The 23810-nt window shown below is 42.6% G+C and overlaps 1 protein-coding gene and 1 long non-coding RNA gene across 4 annotated transcripts; both read left to right on the plus strand.

Moving 5' to 3' along the window:
* The first annotated feature begins 1560 nt into the window (after positions 1-1560).
* On the plus strand, positions 1561-3040 carry LOC308589868. Its single transcript, XR_014009515.1, has 2 exons — positions 1561-1706; positions 1935-3040. It is a non-coding gene; the product is annotated as an uncharacterized lncRNA (long non-coding RNA).
* A 3662-nt stretch (positions 3041-6702) lies between these two features.
* On the plus strand, positions 6703-23088 carry LOC308588948 (protein MFI). Of its 3 annotated transcripts, none has more exons than XM_081197687.1 (9): positions 6703-7092; positions 10202-10322; positions 12526-12618; positions 13505-13558; positions 14767-14967; positions 17181-17314; positions 20392-20562; positions 21668-21723; positions 22707-23088. In XM_081197687.1, exons 1-9 carry the CDS (start codon positions 6791-6793, stop codon positions 22856-22858), a joined length of 1284 nt encoding a protein of 427 aa, XP_081053813.1. In that variant the 5' UTR covers positions 6703-6790; the 3' UTR covers positions 22859-23088. The 3 variants fall into 3 exon arrangements, with proteins under 3 accessions (XP_081053813.1, XP_081053814.1, XP_081053815.1); XM_081197688.1 differs by lacking the exon at positions 6703-7092 and adding an exon at positions 8433-9073; XM_081197689.1 differs by lacking the exons at positions 6703-7092; positions 10202-10322; positions 12526-12618 and adding an exon at positions 12966-13085.
* The last annotated feature ends 722 nt before the right edge of the window (positions 23089-23810 follow it).

The following is a 23810-nucleotide window of genomic DNA, read 5'->3' on the forward strand; positions in this document are numbered from 1 at the left end:
ACTGTGTAATACAACTAGGGCTTGAGGGCACCCGATATTATCAGTGAGTTTACACCTGGAGTGTGATTATGAACAGGGTCTCCGCAGTTCACACACCCTCCCTTAGCGACTTTACCAGCTGTCTTGGCATAGATGCTTAATTTTTATTAATGATGGGGAGAAATTGCTCTGCTTCTTCATATTCCTTGTCTAAACCAGATCCTGCTGTTTAATGACTGAAACTCTTTTAAGAGCAGTTCTGCACATTGTATAGAATGAAGTGGTAGAACTATGGGCTGTTTTGTTAATTATTTGTTGGGTTTAGATCCCACCCTTCCTCCTAAAGGGAGCCTAGGGCAGCATTACCAGGTGCATTGGTGTTTGTGGGGGGGGGGTACCACATTTCCCCATGTAAAAACAGAATGACTCCCTCCTTCAAATATCACTTCAGCTACAAATTCTGTAAGCAGCTACTAACCCTGAGTCTCAATTCCCATCTGAATCGGTGGCTTTGCGTGTAAAAAGGTCATAGGTTCAGTCCCAAATTATAGGATGCCACATAGCAGAGCTTGAACAAGACTTTAGGTTAAAGCTGTTAGCTGATTTTTAGCATAGTCCAGGGATAGATATCCTGTTCCCCTCCTGATGTTGTTGGGGACCAACTCCCATTATATCTGATCATCAGCCATGCTGGATGAAGGCTCGTGGGAGTTGGGAGTCCAACAACTGGAAGACTACGGGTTCCTCATCCCTGATACAGTCAGTGCTGAGCCTGAATAATTGATCTAATGATGTAAGGCAACTTGCTCTGAAGGAGCGTCTCCACCCCCATTGTTCAGCCCCAGACACTGAGATCTAGCTCCGAGGGCCTTCTGGTGGTTCCCTCACTGTGAGAAGTAAGGTTACAGGGACCCAGGCAGTGGGCCTTCTCGGTAGTTGTGCCCGCCATGTGGAATGCCTTCCTGTCAAATGTCAAGGAAAGAAACATCTATCTGACTTTTAAAAGACATCCGAAGTTTTAAATGGTTGATGTCTTATTGTGTTTTCAATATTTTTGGGGAGACGCCCAGAGTGGGTGAGCCAACCCAGTCAGAGGGGCGGCAAAGAAATAATAAATTATTATTATTATTATTATTATTATTATTATTATTATTATTATTATTTGTAGGAAGTATACAGAGGGGATACTTATCTCCCCTGAATTTCTTACTATTCTAACCTCTGGCGTGTTTTCTAGGCCACTTAGACAAATGAAATGTAGGTGTGCCATAAATGGCCTTGCAGACAGGTGAACTCTTAATGTTGCTGAGCAAGTGTTGTACATGTATGAATCTGTCAATGGAGTTAGCGTTGTTATCATTAATGCAAGTCGCATCTTGTATTTCAGAATAGGCACCTACCTCAAAGTTGCCTCCCGGATCTTTAAATTAGGTCACTGTGTAAAAGCCCTGGAGTATATTTTGAAGTTGCTGTGTAACAAGACTCCACCCCCCACCCCCCATTAACAGGAAAGGAAAGCTTGTGTAAATCTGCCAATGGAGCTCTGTCGTGGAATTGAACCACATCACCTATGAAGTTAACTGTTCATAATTCCCTACCACCAGAAAGGCTTTGCTTGGGGTATCATTTAATCAAAATATCTGCTGAACCTAAAGAAGAAGAAGAAACTTAAGTTAATGGAAGGCAAATGTATCTCTTCTAGGTGCACAGAAAATATGTATACAGTGGTACCTCGGGTTACATACGCTTCAGGTTACAGACTCCACTAACCCAGAAATATTACCTCAGGTTAAGAACTTTGCTTCAGGATGAGAACAGAAATTGCGCAGCAGCGGCGTGGCAGCAGCAGGAGGCCCCATTAGCTAAAGTGGTGCCTCAGGTTAAGAACAGTTTCAGGTTAAGAACGGACCTCCGGAACAAATTAAGTACTTAACCTGAGGTACCACTGTAGTGAGAATCAGGCAAGCACAGACCTACCCCAGTCTTTCTAGAGCAAACCTTAATTCATATTTATCAATCCACCACAAAGCCCCGTTTGTCACACACGGAGCCAATGAACTAGTGTGAGATTAATCCTAGTCCTTGATGGTATTGGCTACATATGGATATATTTTAATTTTACACCAGGGATGGGGTGAACCTGTGGCCCTCCAGATGTTTTTCGACTCTCCGCTCCCATCAGGCCCAGAATACATGGCCAATGGTCAGTGATATTGGGAGTTGTTCTCCAAAACTTCTGAAGAGCACCATCTTCAGGTTCATCATCTCCGATATACACCATGCCCAGATTTATAAACAAACTCCTTTTTGTAAGCAGTGGGTGACTCTGGTAAAGTGCTGTTTTGGTGACACTTTCATCTGGATTCCGGATGCCCAAAGCCAAAAATTAAATTAGGGGAGCTGCTTTATTTAAAAGGTACCGATATCATACTCGGCAAATAATCCTGTGGATGCAGGTTTGAGGAGAAAATGAATCATAGCTGCAGTCCCGCCCAATATTATGTTCTGTGCAATCCTCTACACATCTGTTCAGAAGCAAGTCCCATTGAGTTCAGTGGGACTGAATTCCGCACAAGTGCTGCAGCTGTTTAAAACTGCACATAAGATGGATGTAAGCCTCACTAAACTACTTGCAAAGGATTGGGCTGCATGTCCCATTGATTCCAATGAGAAAATGTAACACGTTTTACAATGCAATCCTATTCACATTCACCATGTTTTCTTGTTGCTGACCTAATACAGCATTAGCCAAATCTACAACATCAGCAATAGCATCCGTAAGTCAGGGTTGGTTGTTTTAAAGCAACATGGACTCATTTCAAACAACAGCTTTTGTTTGTGGTATTATTACTAACCACAATAGTTTACATTCCTTACGTGTTTATAGCATTCAGTCCGTTTATGACTGATTCAAAGGTCCTTCAGATCTGTATAGCAAATCAAGATCTTCATCTAAAACTTCAGCTTTTTCTGGTTACTTGAGTTTATGTTTCTGGTTTCTCATTCTTGAAAATTTTGGATTCTCTGGAATAAATCATGTGGAAGAGAGTTTTTCAACCTACGCTGCAGTTTTGTTCCTTGTGTTTTGTAAAAGGGCACTACCACAATATAAAGCACAGGGCAGAAAGCAGGAGACCTGCCTACAAGCCTCGTCTTGAGCAGGCCTGCAAAGCTTGTGACTCACCAAGCCAAACAGAACACGCCAGACATGTATTGTGGATGTCTAGTTCCTTGACAACCCCATTTTTGTACTCTGTGATCTATGTAGTTAAGCTAGGGGGCGCCTGTAGGCACCGGTGTAACTACCAGTGCCTTTTATGGTGTCTGCAAGAGTCAGCAAATCTCTTCTCCAGAATCCACAATGACAGAGAGGCTGTTTGCAACTAATGAAACAGAACAAACCCACCACCAATGCACTGTTATTGCATCAAGGTTATTTGCAATCTGTTCTTGCAGAGTACAGCCACAATAAAACCTTTTGCAGGCGTAAAACCGTATTGAAAGCTGGATCATGCAGGTCTGCCCCAATGGCATCATGATCGCAAGTACTCATGAATTAACAATAAAAGGAATCTATGGAAGGGCCCAAATAGTCACATATAAGGAAAGGGAAGAGATTGAATGACAAGATCAACATTTATCTTAATGTTATTTGTGTATATGATTCATGCTTTCATATGAAATAAGCTAAGGTCAGTGTGAACACTTCCGCTACTTTTCATGGAAGCGGGTTTTCGAGTGACTCGGCAACAAAACACTTCAGTTTCCTTGAATGATTTGTTCTATCCAAGTAAGAACATACCCTAGACTGGGACTGCTTGAACTTCTGCTTGAATATTGAAACGGGCTTTGAACATTAACCTTTCCACCTATTTTGTGTGCTTCAGCCCTTGTGAACAGGACAAAGCAAGAGCTGAACTCTGATCTTCAGTACTGTTCTTTGGTTTGTCTGAGTGTTTTTCCCTCCCCAGCTGCTGAGAACAGTTTGACTAGTTTCATTTTATTTTCGGAACATGCAACCTCTGCCCTTGCCAAGACTGCTGGGATGCAAGGCACTTTCGTTGCTAAGGGCTATACCTAAGATCACACAGAGCTTCAAATAGGTAGTTTGGCTCAAATCTCAGTAGCTACTTCATATGCAGGTGAAGAGCATATTTGTTGCTCTTGTCTGTGATTTATCTTTGGCTAGAGAAAGCTTTAGAGACCAACATGGGAGAGACATGTTTTATTGCAGCTTGGATAGATGGAGGTGTCTGGTTTCACTGTTACAGATACACCATGGCATTTATTCTCTCTGCGCTCCTCCCAGCAGTCATTACTGCTCTGGTCACTGTTGCAGACACACAACCTGACTGTCTCCAGGCACTGCGGTCATCTGCAAGGGATTCCCATATGGCAGGGTTAATGTTGCCAGCCTTCATATCACATTTGCAGACATCTTTATAACACACTCAGTCTGCCAACAGGCCTGGTATCTGAAGCCAACTCTCTGTAGCACATCCTTGGGGATCGTGCCATGTTCAATTCTTTGTACATGACCAAGCCATTGTATAAATCTCTAAGACATTAAGTGTGAACATGCCAGGAAGGCTTGGAAGAGCACATCTTTGAGACCCTGTCGTGCCATGTGATGCTCCAAGTCTTCCTGACACAACACATTTGGAAGTCACTGAGAATTTGCTTCTGGCAGGTGTAAGTTGCCCATGACTCACTTCCATAAAGCAGAATGCTCAACACGCAAGCCTGGTAGATCTTCATCTTTGTATTGTTAGTGTCACATTCTCTCATATCCTTTTGGAGGGGTGTGCCATTGTCATAGCTACATTACCAAAACGCCTATCCAATCAAGTGTCGACTGGGAGGTTGCTATTTATGGTGGAGCCCATCTACCACCACAAGCATATGGTCACCAGTGCTGGTGCATTGAGTGCTGGTGACATCCTGACCCAATATTTATTTCAGACGATTTACTGGAATTCAACCACAGAATTAAGTATCCAGAAAACCTCTTTAAGTGAAGATATTACTCGTTCTTGCTGCTGTGAAGATGTCTCGGAAATTGGAGAGGTGGCGATGGCTAGTGAGATGGAAGCTATATATAAATTAACAAAATACATAAATACGAGCAGCAGAAGCATATTAAATGGCAGTGGAGATGGTGAGGGTTTTATAATGTGCAGTATTGGTTAACTTATTTCGGATGCAACACAGTGTATTCACAACTCTGGTTATAAGGAGGAAGAAGTCCTTTAACCAGGACTGTTGTTTAGTTGTTTAGTCGTGTCCGACTCTTCGTGACCCCATGGACCAGAGCATGCCAGGCACTCCTGTCTTCCACTGCCTCCCGCAGTTAGGTCAGACTCATGTTTGTAGCTTTGAGAACACTGTCCAACCATCTCATCCTCTGTCATCCCCTTCTCCTTGTGCCCTCAATCTTTCCCAGCATCGGGGTCTTTTCCAGGGAGTCTTCTCATGAGGTGGCCAAAGTATTGGAGCCTCAGCTTCAGGATCTGTCCTTCCAGTGAGCACTCAGGGCTGATTTCCTTCAGAATGGAGAGGTTTGATCTTCTTGCAGTCCATGGGATTCTCAGGAGTCTCCTCCAGCACCATAATTCAAAAGCATCGATTCTTCAGCGATCAGCCTTCTTTATGGTCCAGCTCTCACTTCCATACATCACTACTGGGAAAACCATAGCTTTAACTATACAGACCTTTGTCAGCAAGGTGATGTCTCTGCTTTTTAAGATGCTGTCTAGGTTTGTCATTGCTTTTCTCCCAAGAAGCAGGCATCTTTTAATTTCATGATTGCTGTCACCATCTGCAGTGATCATGGAACCCAAGAAAGTAAAATCTCTCACTGCCTCCATTTCTTCCCCTTCTATTTGCCAGGAGGTGATGGGACCAGTTAACCAGGACTGTCGTTCCCAAACTTGCCCACCTCCCATGCCTGTGCGCGCGCACACACAAACCACATGAAAACTTGTTGGATCACTTAATGACATTTTCTACCTGTTGTAGCAATTGTAATGCACTGTGCTAGCCACTGTTTCTGAATTGTATTTTTATTGTGTCTTTTACTTCTTACAACAAATTGAATTCCACAGAATTCAAAACATAGATGAATACAATAAAATAAAGTATAAGAAACAAAAGTAACATTTTTAAAAATCAATGTAAATATTTAGTGTGATTGATATGTCGTCTCCAAATCTACAGGCATGTTGCAAACCAGCTGAATGAAGCTCTGGGCTGCTGGTAGCCTGTTAACCAATTTGGGAATCTCTGAACTTAATTAACTAAGAACTAATGCCCCTTAATTCTTCCCTATTGGAACTAGCTAGGAGTAATTATAATTGACCTGGGATAGACATGCTAGATCTTGTGGTTTCGGAGGTGTGTTATTTATGGCGTGGCTTTATATTCCACCTTTTCCTGAGGGCTGAGGATAACTCTTCGCAATATAATTTCATGGGTTATTATTTATTACTGTTATTATTTATTAAATGTATATACTGCCCTATACCCACAGGTCTTGGCGGGGGGGGGGGCAGTTCGCAAGATAAAATTGCAATATAAAAACATGAAATACACAACCAAAATAAAACAAAAACAAAAGCAACGCCCTCCGAAGTTCTTAAAGGATCAGTTAAAAAAAGAATGACTCCCCGGGAAAAGTGCTAATAATAATAATAAGAATAATAATAATTTTTTTTGCAGTTGCCTCTTTTAGAGCCTTTGCTCTGTTGCCATTCACAGGTGATTGCAAAAAAAACGACAACAACTTCACCTGCTACTAATTTCTGATAATAAAATGGCTCTTGTTAACATGGGCAGAAACAAGGTTGCTAATTTCTTTTTATGTATTTATCGCGCCCGTTTTCGAAGACGGATGGACCTTCCCAACGGCAATGAAGCTAGACCGGGCCGAAGCTGCGCTGCTCCGCCTGCCTTTCCCCTCTTCCACCCGGGGCTCCTCTTCACGCCCCTCCCTGGCTCGCCTCAGGCCGGGGAAGGGACTAGGCCGAGAAGCCTCCGGGGGTTCCTATGGCAACCGGAAAACACCCCGCGAGCGGGACGCGGAGAGACGAAGGCCGCTTCCTTATGGGCGCGAGGGTAAAAAGGGACCCGGGGGTGGGACGAGGGGAAGGGAGGCTCCGAGGAGGGGGAAGCCGCCACCACTGCACTCGGAGGGCGCAGAAACGGGGACGGGAATATGGTAGAACCTGTGCACGCATTTTTTTTGAGCATTCACACGTGCGCGCACGCAGCGGTTCTGTTTGTGTGGTGACGCTTCCTCACTTTCAGGTGGGGCTTCTTTGGCCTTCTCCTTGGTGACGAAGGGCTCTTCCAGACGGGTGGTTTATTTGGCATTCGCCCTTATTTGTTTGCTGTTGAAGGCGCATTCCCCGTTTGTGGGGAAGTTATTTTACCCGGGATATCCGCAAGTGTTACCTGCGCTACAGCCCCCCTGCTTTCCAGTATAAATTTCCATCACTTTCCTTACCGCAAAAAAAAATCAGTTTTTTGGGGGAAGTGCAGGGTATTTGTGTGTGTGTGCGCACACACACAAAACTGCCAAACAGACTCGACAATTACACAACCTGAACCCCACCTTAAATAGCAGCAGTCTGGAAGCACCCATGACTCGCTTTTAAATCCTGATTTACTCTTCCCTGGGAAAGTCCCTTTGAAGTTTTGAAGAAGCCTATAGTCTTTGCCAGCTGCCTAAAAGTCCTTAAAGAGGGAGCCATGCAGGCGCCTCTCATAAAATGTTTTAAAAGTCTTGGCACCACCACTGAAAAGACACCCCCCAATGTTTGTGTTTTCCTACCTATTGTCAGAGAAAAATACAGAGCAGGTGCACTGAAGCTAATCTTAATGTTTGAGTAGATACATTTGGGGAGGTATCATGTACCAATGCTATTCCAACCCTTATGCCCCAAAAGAGAGAACTTTGAATGGAGGTCAGAAGTACACTGGTTGCAAATGGAGACGGCTTAATATTGAACTCGTATGACCTGATCTATTGGCCCCCTGGTAATAATCTATCAGATTCCTTTTAACCAGTTGAAGTTTCCAAACCACCTGCAAAGGCAGCTTCACAGATAGAGTACATTGCTGCAATCCAATCTAAATGCGACTGTTACTAAGCATTTACAATGCAATCTAGAAGACACGTCGATGAAGCCACTTTTATCTTCATTTAAATAAATTGTATAACAATAACAAATGACAAATAACAATAACAAATAACAAATTGGCTTGTTATTTTTTATTCAAATCCAGTTTTTGTTTACTTTGTAGATTAGGGCAGCAGTTTGTAAACTACATTGTCTGAAGTGTTCTTATTCAAGGCTGGCCCACCTGTGACCAAGGTGAGGCGACTGCCTCAGGTGGCAGGATGTACAGTATTGGGGCAGCAGATCCGTCCTCCAAGGAATGCAATGGATGCTGCCGCTGGTGCACTCCGTGAGGCACGGCTGGTCTCCTCCCAGCCCTAGGCAGGAAATGGTGAGGGCTACCCTCTGTTTTCTCCTGGGTGCTGTACCTGCCTAGTTCAAAATGGGCCCCTTTCTCCCCGCCACAACTGCTTTTTATACCCACTTCAACCATTGAGTAAGGTTGACTTGATTCCCCCACCCTACCCTAGTTCCCGATGTACCGGTAGGTCCTTATTTCACCCTTGTTCCTGGTGTACATCTTCACTCGCTCCTTATGCCCTGGCACCATTTTGTGGTTCACCTCAGGGGCCAAAGTGTCTTGGGCCAGCCCTGCTCTTAAATCTGTGAAGAAACACCAAGGATCCTATTAGATAGAGAGAGGGGTTTGTGCAATACTGTTTCTGTCCATCTTTTTGAAAAGTTCCATTTTGCTTCTCCAACAACGTACTTATATGTGTGTGAATGAAAATTGGTGCTGTATAGAAGGCAACCACTATTTTCCCGATGCCGTTCTTCATTTAGTGCACATAATTAGTTTTCATAAAGTCAGGAAAATGAGCGATAAATCCTTGTTCTGGTCCATTGGTTCTTTCCAGATCCAAGCATTTTTCTGCAATGGAAATTAAACCCTCCAGAAGCCAACAAAAGCGTGGGTAAGTCTGTAAATTTAAAGATATAAGTATATACAAGTAGCAGCCATTTTGCGCACTTTCAATTGGCATGCGACCACCAATGCACATATCATTTTCAGACCCAGAAGAGGGTGGAAAGGGGCAGGGGTGTAATGGGATGGGCTGGACTTGTGTGTCTGGAGCGCAGGTGGGAAGTTGCCTGTACCTAAAAGATAACAAAAAGCCTGATTCTATACATTTTTACTCAGAGCTAAGCTCTGTTGAATTCTGTGGGTCTTACTCCTGAGTAAGTGTGTAAGCCCCATTGAATTTACCGGAAATTAGGTAAAGGGATCCCTGACCATTAGGTCCAGTCGTGGACGACTCGGGGGTTGCGGCGCTCATCTCACTTTATTGGCCGAGGGAGCCGGCGTACAGCTTCTGGGTCATGTGGCCAGCATGACTAAGCCGCTTCTGGCGAACCAGAGCAGCGCTCGGAAACACCGTTTACCTTCCCGCCGGAGCGGTACCTATTTATCTACTTGCACTTTGACGTGCTTTCAAACTGCTAAGTTGGCAGGAGCAGGGACCGAGCAACAGGAGCTCACCCCATCGCGGGGATTCGAACTGCCAACCTTTTGATCAGCAAGCCGGAAATTACTCCTGAGTAAATACCCAGAGAATGAAATACCCAGAGAATGTATGAAAGCCTTTAACTTCCAGTGCATCACTTCTGCATGATATAGTAGAAGCAAGCCATTTTTAAGTTGAGTGTATGTTGTTATCATTGTGGATCGTAAAAGAATAAACTTGTAAGTTCAAAGAGTTTAGATTATGTTACTATCTATTACTGAAACCATTGTAAAAAATGCTTTTCTTTATTAAACCCACCAGCATATATTACCTCCTGGTTTCCATCCTTGCAGGGGGCATTCTACTTTTGCTTTTATTTTTTTCTATGTTTTCTGCAGAAACTATATATGTCTTGTATGATAGTTTTGTTTGTCAATATCTCACCTAAATTATGAAATGTAAAATAGTAAGTCAAGTTCTGGTTCTAGACAAAATTATCTTGTATAATTTTTTTAATGAGGGAAGTAAAAAAATATATGCAAAACTAATGAATTGCTAATTGTTTGAATGATATATCTTAAAATGTTTTATTTGAAGGAAACATTCAAGACATTCAACATCCAGAACGGATGCTGTCGTAGAATTGTACCTCAGTGAGGAACATGAAAAAGAAAGTAGAGCAGCAACGGTTATTCAGAGAGCCTGGAAAAGATGGCTGGTAAGTTGGAAGTGCTACTTCTCTATACATTTCCTCAGAATAATCTGCTTCTGGGGTTAGATAGGTTTTTTGGTTTTGGTTTTAATTTTCTGTAGTTTTCTAGATCATAGCATATAACTATAATCAATGTTGTAACTCCAAGGAACAATGGTAAATGTTTATCTGTGTTTTTATATTTTTATCTGTAAGCCGCCTTGAGTCCCAGTCTGGGGAAAAGGCAGGATATAAAAAATAAATAAATTATAATGAAATAATAACCTTATTGGTGATGTAGCACATGGACTGCACTTTAGCTTGTCAGCCTGGTATTCCTGTACCTGAGGTTCAAATTATAACCATATACAGTGGTACCTCAGGTTAAGAACTTAATTCGTTCTGGAGGTCTGTTCTTAACCTGAAACTGTTCTTAACCTGAAGCACCACTTTAGCTAATGGGGCCTCCACTGGGGCCTCACACTGCCGCCACGCCACCAGAGCACGATTTCTGAAGCAAAGTTCTTAACCTGAGGTAATATTTCTGGGTTAGCGGATTCTGTAACCTGAAGTGTATGTAACCCGAGGTACCATTGTACTGTACCAGGCGTGGGGAACCTTCGGCCCTCCAGATGATGCTGAACTAGAACTCCTTTCAGCCGCAGCAAGCATGGCCAGTCTTCAGGAGTGATGGGAGTCTGAGGCAACCCATCCCATTTTGCCACCTGAGGCGAAATGGGAATGTGCTGCTCCCTGCCCCACCTCACTGCTGCGCCTCCACCACTTCTTGGCAATAGCAAGAGCTTCCCACTGCTGAGCAGCAGTGTTTTGCTAGGTGCAGCTGCTCGTCTTCTTTACCTCATGAGCAGGGGCACCACCTCTTGCGCTTCCACCACCTGAAGCGGATGCTTCACGCTGCTTCTTGGGTGGGCTGGCTCTGATGGAAGTTTGAAGTTCAGTGACATCTGGAGGGCCAAAGGTTTCCCATGCCTGCTTTATTTTATAGCCTACCATATGAAAGCAATTAACATGTCATTTTTGAAATAGAAATAGCACCCGATGGGCTTTTTGAGGAGAATTACAGCTGTGGGGAGGGAGAAGAGTCTTAGTCCTTCCTCTCCTATCATGATCCCAGAGACATCAAATAAGAACCCCAGCTGATCTTAGTTCCAGAAAGAAAGCTTCCATTCCTCTGTAGTGACCCCCAAATCATATTAAAATGTTACAAAACTGACTTGAATGGGGTGTTTGCAGACTTTTTCAATGGTGTTTCAAATATACACGATTTCACTTAAACACACAGTGCCTTGGAATGTCACCCCCACATAAATTGGGAGCTGCCTGTATTGCGTATCACTGCAACTCAGGAGAAAAACCCTCTAGTGAAAGGTTTACAGAGCAAAGCATAAAGTGGGGAGAAACCACAAAAGGAAAGGAACAAGCCACAAGAATTGGGGCAAGATGAAGCATTGAGAAGGGAAAACCAAACATGATTACAAGTTCCTCCAAATAAAAGTCATATACAGTACTTGGATGAGAGTGTCTGTCTGTGTGACTGCCTATAAATATATGTCACAAAGAGGCACTAGTCAATGGTTAAGTGCCCTGGGTTGCCATTGCCTCTTGTAACCTGAAGTTCATGCATGATCTTTTCAGAAAAAGCATTAAACAAGGTCTTCTTGAACCAGTTGTCCAGTGAGAAACTTGAGACCATGTACACCAGCCTTGTCTGCTCTGGCTAGCAGCAGTTCTCCAGGGGTGCAGGTGGATTCCCCCCCCCCATCATCTGCAACGTAGGAGACTGCCTTATATTGAGTCAGACCATCTATCTCAGTGTTAAATCCACACAGCAGCTCCCCAGGGGCATTCAGACAGTGATCTTTCTCAGTCTTACCTGGAAATGCCAGCGATTGAATTTGAGACTGTCTGCATGCAGAGTGTGTGCTCTGCTAAGGAGTCCCAGCCCTTCCTTAAGCTGTTTGGAACAGAGAAAGCTACTTGATTCTTTTAAAGCAAGGGGAGAAGAAGAGTCCACAATTTCTTGCCAGGATGTATTGGCCTTTGAACTTTTTTTTTTTTTTAATTATTCACAAACTATAATGGTGGTGGTAATAATAATAATAATACTAATAATGATGAATTTCTTGTATCCCACCCATCTGACTGGGTTGCCACAGTTACTCTGGGTGGCTTCCCACAATAACAACAGTTATTTATCTCTTTTGGCCAGGATATCGGTGTGTTTGACTACTATAAAGACCTAATTTCCTTTAGAATATGCGGAGAACCTTATCATCTGATGAGGTTCATTGATCCTAAAGAGGTAGGGGTTAGATTGACGAGGATCATTGTTTTAACTTCACTGTTTCACTACTAACTGTCAAATATTATTTATTTATCTGTTATTCATGCATAATAGTATTTATACACTACCCTCTTGTAAAATTTGGGGGGGGGGTAACAACAACATAAAAATACTTAAAAGCGATACATAGCAATTATTAAAATGACTGACTACTCAAGAGACGCTTTAGAGAGCTACATACTGTAGACCTGTTCACAGTAAATTATAATACCAATAATTAACTGTGTCTGTTGCTATGAAACACTCAGTTTTGACTCCAGTAGACACATTTAATGTGCTTTGACATCACAATCCTATAAGTATTGCTATATGTATCCTATATGTATTCCTGCACTGCAGGGGGTTGGACTGGGTGCCCTTCTCTTCCAGCTCAACAGTTCTATGATACTCTAAATCTTTGTATGTTCAGTGGAGCTTACCTTCAGGTATGTAGGTACAGAATTGCAGCCTTAGTGTGCTGAAAGTGAGTTTTGCAAATCAATATTTTAAAACCTGTTTGCCTACCTGCCTGTCCTCCTTTTTTCCCCTGCCTCATCTTGCTAGCCATAATTTTGAGATCTCCATGAAGCAGTCAGTTTATATAATTTTAGATTAATTGTTCCAGCCAAATTTCTGCAGGTAATTAGGTATAGGATTGCAGCTCCTTAATGCACTATAAACTAGGTTTGCAAATAATTATTGTTAACTGGCTAGAACAGCAACAACAGCAAAGCAAAGCAGTAATCAAGATTTAAGAGAAATAGGGAGCTAAACAAGAGTCTACAACCCAAAAAGCTTAGACATATCTGTTCTCCAAGGGTCTCATAACAAACAAAATGCCATAATTATTTTCCTTTGGTTACAGGCAGGATTTATAGATGCTGCAGCAGGGATTCATATAAGATTCAGACTAGGTGGGGTAAGTATAACTTAGATTAGGGGTGGGGCATCTCAGGCCCAGGAACCAAATGTGGTCTTCCAGACCTCTCTGCCTGGCAATCTCCCTGGGTCACTCCATTTCTCCCCAGGCTTGTTTTGCATGACACCTCCAGTGTTTTCACCTGCCCTGGAATGGATTCTTGAACTCTGCTAATGCCCCTTGCTTGTTAGGATGGAGAATAGTATGGCAGTATGTATGGCAATTAGTCTCCTGCACAAAGATAAGATTGTGGTTCATTGCTCTGCCCACAGCTGGCATGTGGCCCTAGGAAGATTGCTGTGAATGGAATGAGGCCCCCAGGCTGAAAAGCATTCCTCACCCTTGGTTTAGATGAGTGTCAAAAGTGCAAATCATACCTAAACATCTTAAGGTAAAGGTAAAGGGACCCCTGACCATTAGGTCCAGTCGTGACCGACTCTGGGGTTGTGGCGCTCATCTCGCTTTAGTGGCCAAGGGAGCCGGCGTACAGCTTCCGGGTCATGTGGCCAGCATGACTAAGCCACTTCTGGCGAGCCAGAGCAGCACACAGAAACACCGTTTACCTTCCTGCTGGAGCGGTCCCTATTTATCTACTTGCACTTTGACGTGCTTTTGAACTGCTAGGTGGGCAGGAGCAGGGACCGAGCAACGGGAGCTCACCCCGTCACGGGGATTCGAACTGCCAACCTTCTGATCGGCAAGTCCTAGGCTCTGTGGTTTAACCCACAGTGCCACCTGCGTCCCTAAACATCTTACATACTTTATATTGCATATTTTAAAGTCTGTTAAATATAAATTAATAAAATTGAGATTTTCAGACTCTAATACTCTCCCTAGAAAAGTAATCTTCATCTACATGGAAAGCTAATACATCAGGGAGAAGGATTTTATCTTAGCAATTAAATGGTCGACCTGGGAAGACGAGTCCTACATGTTATTTCTGCTTATTTGAATTAAATACCTGTAAAAATTGCTTTCTGTTCTCCAGTCTGTCAAATGCAAATGATAATGAGTTCCATCATAGGCCCTAAATGTAAGTTTTAGGGAAATGCAGAATCCAGTCTGCTTCCAGTTCTGAGAGGAACTAAAATTAAGGGCCATTTACGACAACCAACAGAGAATTAAAAAAATAACAATAACACTTTTTTAAAAAAGTGTAGTAGTCAATAATCAAGTTTCTCATTTTAAAATTGTATATATCTCTGCAGGTGAAGTTTCCTCCATGTGTATATTACAAGATATTTACCCACAGACCTGTTGTGGATCTATGTGCAAACAGTCCCAAAGACTACGCAAAGCTAGCAGCCAAGTCAAGGCAACGACGAAGTTTCCAGGAAGCAAGTTTTGACGATCACAGGGATTGGTACCAACGCATAGAGAATAATGGCTGGAGACTCCTTTCCAACAGAGTAATAAAATAAAAGCATTTTCATCTGCTGCGTCATTCTCAAATACCAGTAAAGCTAATTTATATGACATGACAAGGTGCCTGGTGGTGCTAATATAGCTGTAGGAGCCTCTCCACCCCCATCATTCAGACCGGACACTGAGGTCCAGCTCCGAGGGCCTTCTGGCGGTTCCCTCACTGCGAAAAGTGAGGTTACAAGAACCAGGCAGAGGGCCTTCTTGGTAGCGACGCCCGCCCTGTGGAATACCCTCCCATCAGATGTCAAGGAGAAACAATTATCTGACTTTTAGAAGGCATCTGAAGGCAGTCCTGTTTAGGGAAGTTTTTAATGTTTGATGTTTTATTGAATTTTTAAGATTTTGTTGGGAGCTGCCCAGATTGTCTGGGGAAACCCAGCCACAAGGGCGGGGTATTATTAATAATAACAACATTGTTGTTGTTGTTGTTGTTGTTGTTGTTGTTGTTGTTGTTGTTGTTGTTGTTAATAATAATAATAATAATAATAATAATAATAATAATAATATCATCATCATCATCACTAATCAGGCTGCAACATTCAGGTTCTGATTGTGGGCTTCCCATGGGCTTCCCTGGTTGTCCCCTATGAAATCAGGATGTTGGACAGATGGGCTCTTCTCGTGTTCTGAAAAGTCCAGTTAGCTAAAATTACTGTTCTAACTGGGGAAGGGGTTTTAACTTGGGTTTGTGTTGTTTTATTTATTTTATTTAAATTGTTTTAAAATGTCAATTTGGATTTTTGGATTTGTGGGCTGGGGGTTGTTTTGGGGCTTTTGTTGGGGAGTGTATTTTTTCTTAGTTTGTATACATTAGAATTGCTTATTGTTTTAATTATTTTTATTATGTATTTTGTGCTTTTGTATTGAAACTTTTATGTTGTGAAACCACCTGAGACCGGTGGGTATATATACAATTTTAATGAGAATAAAGGGAGAAAGCTCTAGGAGAGTGTCCTAGAGTATCACAAGGAAGTACAAGTGAGTATACCATTCGGATTTGAGTTTTCTGCAGCCAGTAGCGAGTTCAACAGATTGTGGAGTACAAATAGGGTACCACATGTATACCTCTGGTACGCTAACAGATTCTAATGTGGCAGTGGCGGCAGCAGTGCTTTTATTTATAAATATATTTACATACTGCCAACCCATACAAAACATCAAAGCGATGTACAACCGTATATAAAAGTATAATGAAACATAAAACACCATAGAAACAATTAGGGAAAAACCATCATTAAAATGACTGGCTAACCAAGAACCAGCTGCATGGACATGTCAGCATAAAAAGATCTTCAAAGAGATGCTTGAAAGTCAGTGGCGAGGCTGCTATTAGTAAGCTGCTTCCTTCCTGGGAACTCGTAAGAGCACCAAATTAGGAAGTGCCTGGGATGGCTTAATTAAGTTATAGGCAAGAGCAGGGGGGGGGGGATACATTTCCATGTATTGGTGTTCTTGTGCCAGTATGCATACCTGAGGAGGATGTCAGTATGAATTGATATCAGCAAATGCCAGCTGTTTTTTGCCCTGCATGTCTGAGGCCTTGGTTCCCATGTTTTACCAGGCAGCATAGATCTTTCTGGAGTTAAGAGACTACCAGAACACCTAAGATGACAGCAAGGCTAAACTCTGTGGTAGCATCCTCTATCCTCTGTATTACAACAAACACAACCATTCTCTGATGTTCCTCTGCCCTTGCAAGCAACTGTCAGTTAAGCGGAGCATGGGCAAGAAGAACCGAAGCTCATTGATTTTATTTTTATTTTGCTTCACTACAAAGCAAGAGGGGGAGAGGCAAGGAAGTTACATTTCGGTGGCTGTACAGGAACAGCAATATCCTCTGCAGAGCTGTGTGTGACCAGGAAATTCATATATAGTGGTACCTTGGGTTACATACGCCTCAGGTTACAGACTCCGCTAACCCAGAAATATTACCTTGGGTTAAGAACTTTGCTTCAGGATGAGAACAGAAATTGTGCTCTGGCGGCACGGCAGCAGCAGGAGGCACCGTTAGCTAAAGTGGTGCTTCAGGTTAAGAACAGTTTCAGGTTAAGAACGGACCTCTGGAACGAATTAAGTACTTAACCCGAGGTACCAATGTAGAGACAATGGCATAAATGGAGAAGGAAGGAGGTTAGCATTGACAAGGGTCAGAAAATTATTACGCATTTGTAACAGTTTGTGAAAAAATGTGTTTCAGTTTTGGAAGGGCATGGACCCCTTAACTGCTAAAGACAACATCCGAATAAAGGAATTCCACTACTGCAAGGTGCAGAAGAAACAAGCTGTGGAAAGAAAAAGAAAAAGAAGAAAAATAGAGTGGCTGAAAAAAATGTGAGCTTCTGCAGGTTTGAAGTGCTGTACATAACAGTGAACTGTTTTATCTTCTGAATAATTTTATTACCATTCATACAGCTGTCATGATAAAGGCCTCCTCCTTCAGGCACTACATTCATTGGCCAACTAGACACAGTTTGCTATAAATCATAGGTTAAAAAGTTCCATCGCTTTTGCTGGCTCATTTCGGCCCCACCAAGCCCAAAGCATCCTGCCAGCCAAGTATGGTGGCCTTCTGGGATCTTAATAAAACACCTGTGTTTACTGTGTTGGAAAATGCCTGAAATGGAAAAACAGACAGTAGGTGATGCACTTTGTTTTTTTAAAAATAATATTTATTAATTTTCCAACAGTTTAAACACAACACTACAAAAAAAAACATAAAAAAGACAATGCAATACAAAAACACTACAAAACACTAACACATAAAACTAACAAAACAAAACCCATTTAAAACACATCAAACAATTTCATTATCTTACCTTTCATTCACTTATTTCCACGACCTCCTCACACCTCCCTTTTCGTATTCCACTTCTGTTAATTGTTTCAGCAATTCCTTTCCATCTTCCTCTGTTTTCTATCCTATAATTATCTTAACACATTCTAACCTTATTTTTCCCTTTAATACTCTATTAATCTATTTATACTTAATTCCTTATAACATTTCTACTAAAGCCATATAACTTCATTCCAACATTTTTCTAACATTAATTAATTTTACAGTATTTCTGTAAATAGTCTTTAAACTTTTTCCAGTCTTCTTCCACCGATTCTTCTCCCTGGTCTCGGATTCTGCCAATCGTTTCCGCCATTTCCATATAGTCCATCAACTTCATCTGCCATTCTTCCCGGGTGGGTAAATCTTGTGTTTTCCAATACTTCGCGATGAGTATTCTTGCTGCTGTTGTTGCATACATAAAAAAAGTTCTATCCTTCTTTGGCACCAATTGGCCGACCATGCCCAGGAGAAAGGCCTCTGGTTTCTTCAGGAAGGTATATTTAAATACCTTTTTCATTTCATTATAAATCATCTCCCAGAATGTCTTAATCCTTGGGCATGTCCACCAAAGGTGAAAGAATGTACCTTCAGTCTCATTACATTTCCAGCATTTATTATCGGGCAAATGGTAAATTTTTGCAAGCTTGACTGGTGTCATGTACCACCTATAAATCATTTTCATTAAATTTTCTCTTAGGGCATTACATGCCGTGAATTTCATACCTGTGGTCCATAACTGTTCCCAGTCAGCCATCATTATATTATGTCCAACATCTTGTGCCCATTTAATCATAGCTGATTTCACCATTTCATCCTGAGTGTTCCATTTCAACAGCAAGTTATACATTCTTGACAAATTCTTGATTTTTAGATCTAACAATTCTGTTTCCAATTTTGATTTTTCCACCTGGAAACCAACTTTTTTGTCCAAATTGTATGCCTCCATTATTTGGTAATAATGGAGCCAATCTCGCACTTTGTTTTTCAATTTTTCAAAGCTCTGCAGTTTTATTCTGTCTCCATCTTGTTCCAGAATTTCCCAATATTTCGGCCATTTGGCCTCCATATTGAGTTTTTTCTGTGCCTTCGCTTCCATTGGTGACAACCATCTTGGGGTTTTCTTTTCTAACAAATCCTTATATCTTATCCAGACATTAAACGATGCTTTTCTAACAATATGATTTTTAAACGCTTTATGTGCTTTACTTTATCGTACCACAAATATGCATGCCAACCAAATGCATTACTGAAGCCTTCTAAATCCAACACGTCAGTGTTTTCAAGAAGCAGCCATTCTCTCAGCCAGCAAAAAGCAGCTGATTCATAATAGAGTTTAAGGTCTGGCAGGGCAAAACCACCTCTTTCTTTAGCATCAGTTAATATCTTAAATTTTATTCTAGGCTTTTTGGCCTGCCACACAAATTTGGAAATATCTTTCTGCCACTTCTTGAAACAATCCATCTTATCCAAAATTTGCAACGTTTGAAATAAAAACAACATCCTTGGCAATACATTCATTTTTATCACAGCAATTCAACCTAACAATGATAACTTCAAATTTGTCCATATTTCTAAATCCTTTTTCACTTCAATCCAACATTTTTCAGTTATCCTTAAATAAATTTACATTTTTGGCAGTCATGTTAACCCCTAAGTATTTCACTTTCTTAACCAATGTTAGTCCTGGTGATGCACTTTGAAGTCACAATTGTGCTGCCGATTAAACTTCTGAAAACCAGTGATTTAAAGAACAGCAAGGGGATTTTACAACACAGAGGTTTTACAACATAGTCCTGTTTGGCTCTTGGAACCTCTGCTTTTTGGAGGTTTGAAAAGCAGAGATGGGGAGGGAGAAGGGCTTTCCATTCAATGGAAACTGCTTCAGCCTCCCACTGCCAATAGGCAGGTACAAGCATGTCTTGCTCTCCTGCCAGGTGTCCGTACTGTAAGGGAAATGAGCTCAGAGGGAAACTACATGCAAAAAGAAGACACACTGGTTTATCAAAAGGTGATCAGTTGACAAGACAGTCCTGGTGATAACACAATCCCCTGGCCTTGGTGTCACATGTAGTGTGAGAAAATCTGCGCTTTCCATTCAAGCAACAGGTGAAAGAATTGAATTGCCTGATAAATTTTAATTCAGCAGTTTCATCCTGGAACTTCCTTTTAAAGTTCCTTTGTTCAAGGATGGCCGCCTTAGGATCCGATATAGAGGTGTCCTGAGAAGTTTAAACTTGTTACTTTCTAGGTATTAACATGAACTTTCAGTGTTCAGAAAGTAGCAGAAAACTAGCAACCTCCTAGGGTGTTTACATTGTCATGAACACTGCCTTGTTGTTGGTTCACTGTTCATTATTATTTTGCTTTTAGGCAGTTGTCACTGTCTGCTCTTTTTGCATTAAATCTCCATCTAACCCCCTCTCCCTTTCATGTATGATAGCCAGGTTAGGATTGCTTTTCATGCATATGAAGATTTGATGCCATAGTTAATGCATTAGCCTTTAAGGTACCACAGGACACAGTTATTTTTGCTACCCCTTTGTAAAATGAAACGTCTGCTCCTGTTTCCTAGGTACTTTGGCGAAAGCCTGCAAACTAAAACTGAGGACACAAATGCAACAGTATTAATTCAAAGAGCAGCAGAAGGGTTAATCAACACTCTGAAGGATGAGGGGATAGATAACGTAATGGAATGGGAAGTGGATGAATTGCTGAAATGGACAAATGCACTCAACTACGAAGAGTAATTTGACTTATTCTTCTTCTTCCAAGTCTTAATTATTTATTGTCAAAAAGGCTGCTCTTATTTTAAATATCCAGGTTATGTGTTAATGGCAGCATAGTGCCATACAGTGGTGCCCCGCAAGACGAACGCCTCGCAAGACGGAAAACCCGCTAGACGATAGGGTTTTCCGTTTTGGAGGCGCTTCGCAAAACGAATTTCCCTATGGGCTTCCTTCGCAAGACGAAAGCCCATAGGGAAATCTCCGGGACAGCGGGGAAGCGCAGCGCGTCTTCCCCACTGTCCTCGGACCTCCTCCGAAGGCTGGCGGTGGGAGGAGGGCTCTCCGCCCCACCGCCAGGCTTCGGAAGGCTGCTCCGAAGGCTGGCGGCGGGAGGAGGGCTCTCCGCCCCACCGCCAGCCTTCCGAAGGCTGCTACGAAGGCTGGCGGCGGGAGGAGGGCTCTCCGCCCAACCGCCAGCCTTCCGAAGGCTGCTACGAAGGCTGGCGGCGGGAGGAGGGCTCTCCGCCCCACCGCCAGCCTTCCGAAGGCTGCTCCGAAGGCTGGCGGTGGGAGGAGGGCTCTCCGCCCCACCGCCAGCCTTCGGAAGGCTGCTCCGAAGGCTGGTGGTGGGGCAGAAAGACCTTCTCCCCGCGCCAGCCTTCGGATGGCTGTCCTGAAGACCTGCGGTGGGAGGAGGGTTTTCCTTCCCATCGCCAACATTCAGAATGCTGTTCTGAATGTTGGCGGTGGGGAGGAAAAACCCTCCTCCCACCGCAAGCCCCGGGAACAAAGGAGAAGCGCTGCGCCCCTTCCCCTCTGTTCCCGTACCTGTCCTGAAGGCTTGCGGTGGGGAGAAAAGCCCTTCTCCGCACCGCCAGCCTGGCAAGCGGTTTCCATAGGAACACATTAATTGATTTTCAATGCATTCCTATGGGAAACCGTGCTTCGCAAGACGAAAAACTCGCAAGAAGAAAAAACTTGCGGAACGAATTAATTTCGTCTTGCGAGGCACCACTGTATTACCATATTACCTATATTTCAAAGCATTAAGCCATTCGGGGGGGGGAGAGTGTTTCTGTTAACCTCTGTTCCATTTTACTGAATGGACTTTGTTGTCCCTAGGTATGTTAAGGAATGGAAAGAAATTGGAACAAGCAGGATTTCCAGCTGCATCCAAGGTAAAGGACCTCTGCCTCTTTCTGGCAAATCTCCATGTAATTTTCCAGCATGGGAGACCCAATTGACACACAGTGCTGGCAGAATAGCTGTGTTGCAGCTACCTGCATGCTGGTAACATGATTCCTGTTAATTTACAACCAAAGCAGTCTTTCTCTAAAGTGAATGGCTGTGGATGGAAGTAGCGTGAATCGTGTGAGCAGATCTAGTTATCACCTTACCAACCTAATTGTTTGGGTTGAGAACTAAGTGATAGCCACACGGACTGTATAATGCATTATTTGGATCTGTTTTGCATTTTTCTTCAAGAATCTTCACTTCATTAAGTGTTTGCACAGTAGAAGTTGCTGCATGCATCTGCATTTAACAGCTGGCTCTAAAATTCATTCTCTGAATTTCATGAAACATGTTAATGCCTAAATTTCAGAGGTATTGAAGAATGTGTGTAAAGAACATTGCTTAGAGAATTTTTGCTTAGATTTATTGCATCTTCAGTAACCTCACTGTTGTCATATGGTAAAGAGAAAACAGTTCTGTCCCAGTTAAGAAGTGAAGTATGGAATTTGAGGGAATTCTGTGGCATTGTACCAATTAAGGGTGTTAACTAGTTCAAAAGGCATGTTTTTTCTAGTTATGTTTGCTGTTTGGTTTGGTTATATTATTCAAAATGTAATAACTGACATTATTGTCAACATATTACTACTGACACAGAGTGACTGTTCTGCAATTCTGTATAAATGCAGAAAAAGTGCAGAGCTTGGCAGCAGGCAAGGAATCGTAACAGCATGTAAAACCTCAAGTAATTCTATAAGACTACTCAGAATTTCATAGCAGAGTTGAAATTTGAATGGAGTGCATCCCAACAAATAGCTCTTACTATTGTAACTGCTGTTTAACATCATCTACGAATAAACTTCTGAACACAACGTTCCATTTGAAGTAGTCATTTAAAATGCATTTCTTAAATTTCAATTCTAATCTTTAGGTTTCCAGTTTACTGACAAATCAATCATCTCTTTGGAATCGAATGAGACACCAAACACCATCAAGCAACTACTAGAGTCACAAATGCATTCGGATAAAAAGAGTCAGCGCAAGGTAAACACTTCGTACAGTTCAGTGGCGAAACTCACATGACAACTCTACAAGCAGCAGCTACAGCAGCAGCAAAACAAAGCTTCAGAAGACAGATAAGCAACAAACAACCTGGATGTTGAAAGATAAGTAGCTATCTCTGTGTACTTGTGTATTTCGCAGCCTTATTTGTCCTGGCACATTAACACAAAATCCAAAAGTATTTTAAGTCAAACCTTATTCCAGTATTGTGGTGCAGCACATTGAATAAAGGAGTTGCTTCTGGAAATGCAGATACTGTTTTAAACTTGTATGTATACTAGCTGAAAGTGCCTGGTGTTGCCCAGACATTCTAAGGACCCTCAAAATTGTGAGATGTATGAACAGGTAGTCCGTCGTTTTAAAGCCAAGCATAGCAGATGCCCCCCCCCACTCCCTGCAATCCAGGGGACCTAACCCAGATCTGTGTCAGGTCTGCTTGGTCCCCCGCATTGCCATCTCAACCCGCCCCCCAGCAACATCACTGCCCATGTCCCCACTGGGTGTGGCTCAGGCCCCAGATGTACCCACCAACAATGCCATCTTGTCCCACCCTATGGCTGCCGTTGCTGCATTGTTGGAAACTTGCCTCATTTGCCACTGCCACCTTGCCAAAAGAAATCCCAACTCCTGCATCAACGGTTGCCATTGCTTCTTGGCCCATTAACTGATGACGAGAAACTGTCCAACCACTGGCACTGAGATAACATGGGTGGGAAGTAACTAGTCCTGCCCCCCCCCCCCCGGTCCTGGGGATCTCCGTGGCCTCAGACACACTCTTTTCAGTTCTGCTACCCTACCAAGCATTTGTTCTTGGTTAGCAGTTCGTGGTTTGTCTGGAGGAGACCAGCCCCATGCTCCCATATGGATAACACTGTTGCTCAGCTCACAGCAGTAGGACTAAAGGAGTAAAGTAGTCACAATCTCCCTCTGCTCTGGGAGTACTGTTCTAAACCTCTGGGCTTGCTGCTCAGTT

The sequence above is a fragment of the Podarcis bocagei genome (assembly GCF_964188305.1).
Source record: "Podarcis bocagei genome assembly, chromosome: 6".
NCBI classification, from domain to species: domain Eukaryota; kingdom Metazoa; phylum Chordata; class Lepidosauria; order Squamata; family Lacertidae; genus Podarcis; species Podarcis bocagei.